The sequence below is a fragment of the Akebia trifoliata genome, chromosome 15 (genome assembly GCF_017979445.1).
Source record: "Akebia trifoliata isolate Shusen 1 chromosome 15, ASM1797944v1, whole genome shotgun sequence".
Classification (NCBI taxonomy): Eukaryota; Viridiplantae; Streptophyta; class Magnoliopsida; order Ranunculales; family Lardizabalaceae; genus Akebia; species Akebia trifoliata.
The window spans coordinates 27,858,266-27,861,305 of record NC_141389.1 but is presented as its reverse complement, the minus strand read 5'-3'; the positions used below and the strand labels follow the sequence as shown (position 1 = coordinate 27,861,305).

The 3,040-nt window shown below is 37.9% G+C and overlaps 1 protein-coding gene across 1 annotated transcript; it reads right to left on the bottom strand.

The window, feature by feature from the left end:
* Positions 1-715: 715 nt before the first annotated feature.
* Positions 716-1,153, bottom strand: LOC147385008 (F-box protein SKIP23-like). The gene has a single exon (XM_086424995.1). It carries the CDS (start codon positions 1,151-1,153, stop codon positions 716-718), a length of 438 nt encoding a protein of 145 aa, XP_086281121.1.
* Positions 1,154-3,040: the final 1,887 nt, after the last annotated feature.

Below are 3,040 nucleotides of genomic sequence, written 5' to 3'. Positions count from 1 at the left end.
ACCTTAGACCTATCTATGTAAAATGGAAATGGTTCTATACTTTGGTTCTCCATGTTGAAGATACCTACATCATGACCTCCCCCTCTGCCACCTGAGTCAGTATTACCCCCCAAATTATCATCATCACTAAAGTAAATGCAATTAGCTTTACATCCAGGAAAGTCCTTGGCACACAAAGACAAAGAACAGTTATCACCCAAGAACAACGTGCGATCACCTAAGCTTTTCACCTCGACCCATTCCCGTTCCTCATGATTTAGCTTAAAAACTTTGAAAAATACTGTTTCATACGTGTAATCTTCCTCTCCATCGCCATCAGGAAATATTCTGTGCCTATAGACCAATAAGAGCTCCCCCGCTGACTCCACTAAAAGTTTCTTGTCATAGTCGCAGAATAAATTTTTATCTGGTGTAATTGTAATTATTTTTGGAGAAGAAGGATCAGTATCAATATCACAAACAACAACACGTCCTTGGCAGTCAACGGCGTAGAATTGTTCATTGTAATATATGATGTCGCTGAAGGCAGTCCTCTCTTTATCTTTTATTACGGTCCATTTTTCGTCTCCTGATCTACAAAAGGCCAATTTTATGACATCTCCATAGATTGCCATTGCAGTATAACCTTCGTTGTAGGTAGGATTTTTGGACAAGATTACCTTATTCATATATAAGTATGCCACTTCTTTTAGGCTACTTGTGACAATGTAGCCTTCTAAATCCTATGAAGATATTCTTCACCAACTTCCGAAATCCGAAAATCTAACATATCTGGAAATGTTGTAATGGGTGGGAGTTGGATTTGGACCCTTGTGAGAGGATTTAGTAGTGAGATGGCAGGACTCTCTTCCACAAGTACCAACCATCCTTGGGAAGATCCACAACTACGTTTTCCAATAGCCTCGGGTAGCTCAAGCCAACAAATCTTACTATTAGACAAATTGAAGAAGCCACGAAGTGTGCTAGTTTCGTCGTCTTTGTAGGGTAGCATCAACCATGGAAGTTGGCATGGTAAGTGATGAGGAGAACTCTCCAATAAAGATGATCGCCAAGAACCACAAACAGCGTGATACCGAATATAATCTTCGTTGATAGATAGCCGCTTGGATATCTCCAAAACCAACTCTTGTGGGAGATTAGACCAATCACCCATCCTTGATTTGTTTTGAATTACGGAAAACAGGAAGAGAAAAAAATTATGAAAATTCCTCGTTCCCTCCTACTCTATAAAAAAACATTCATAGATGTTTTTCATCGAGAACTCACTGCTAGATCTTTATACTAAATACTAAAGCAGTAAAGCGTACCTTGTTTTCCAGGATTGGAGGAGACTGATCCAGATGGCTGTAAGCAATTGAGTTTTGGAAGACTTTTTATGATAAATTGTAATTCCTTTTAGGAGAAAGAATTGCGAGAGACTTGAACTGTCCAACTTTGTCTAAGAATCCGATTTGATTACATCTTCTGATATCATCCAAAACGGTATCTAGGTTGCGTGTTTGGGTAGGATTTTAAGAAACATTAGAATCCTAATCAAGCCGTTTTCTATTACCGTGCGACTCAAATGCAAAAAAAGTTTGCGTGTTTGGGTAGGATTTTAAGAAACATTATATTCCTAATCAAGCCGTTTTCTATTACCGTGCGACTCAAATGCCAAAAAGTTGAAGAGTATAATTAGAAAGAGAAAGCTAATGTGATTTTGTAAGATTTCAAATCTTAATAAGTATCGTTGCACTCACATGATGGTTATTGGATTTATTCTTTGTTAATTTTTGGAAGGATAATACGGAAGTAATGTTAAAATGTACCTTCTGCGAGACATTTCTAATCATTTCTGACGTGGATGTGTGTTAGAACCATAGATGTTTTTCATTGAGATATGAGTGAGATCCCGATGAATAGCATCTATGGTTCTGATGCACATTCATGTCAGAAATGTCCCCATGATGTACATTTCAATGTTCATGACTATTTTTTTTTTTTATAAATAGCATTGCATTCATGAAAGGGACCAAATCGGTCGAGATGACCAATCTGGGCAAGTCTTACAAAACAACACTACTCATATACAGAGCCGCAAATCCCATCCCACTTGTACAAAAAATTCTCAAAAAATAGGCCTCTAAATTCCTTATACACTTTAGACCAACAAAAGATAAGACCCAAGATAGATATGAGTATGTCGGGACAATCTTGTTATTTCCCCTTGAATATTCACATATTCCTTTCAAACCACACCTCCCAACAAATTGCGAAAGGCGTAATGGTCGATAGCAACCTCTTTGTGCCGTCAAACGAATAGCCAATTGACGACCAACCAATGAAGATATCCTTAATCGATTTTGGTAAACATGTTGAAACCCCATATAACTTAAAGAAATGAGCCCAAATGTTATGCGAGAACTTGCAATGAATTAGGAGGTGGTTTGATGATTCTCCATCTCCCATACAAAGCACACAACGACTCGCCCCACACCAACCACGCCACATCAATAAATTCGTTGTTTGTATCCTTCTTAGAGCTGCCGTCCACGTGAAGAATGCTACTTTGCTTGGCACTTTTGGACCCCAAATTGATACATGAGGAAAAAATGATTTTCCATTATTGCACAAGGATTGGTAAAAAGAGCGAACCGAAAATCTTCCCTCCTTGCTTGCCATCCATATTCTCTTATCTTCTCTACCGTATGAAAATTAATTCTTGAGGCCTCACCAACTAACCTGCCAACTTCTTGAAGTTCCAAATCATCAATGTTCCTTTGGAGTCCAAGATCCCACATCCAACCTCCATCTATAGCTTGACAGACGGATGTAATTGGTTGCCCTCTCTTCGAGGATATGGAATACAAGATTGGAAATATCTCCATTAGAGGCCGATTGCCACACCAAGTGTCTTTCCAAAACCTTACTCAGTTGCCTTGACCCACTTTGAATTTTATTCTCATATTGAATAATGGGATGATCTTCACGACTCTTTTTGAAAAAATAGATCTTTATTTATAAATATTAAAATATTTAATTTTATTTTGTATAGTTATTT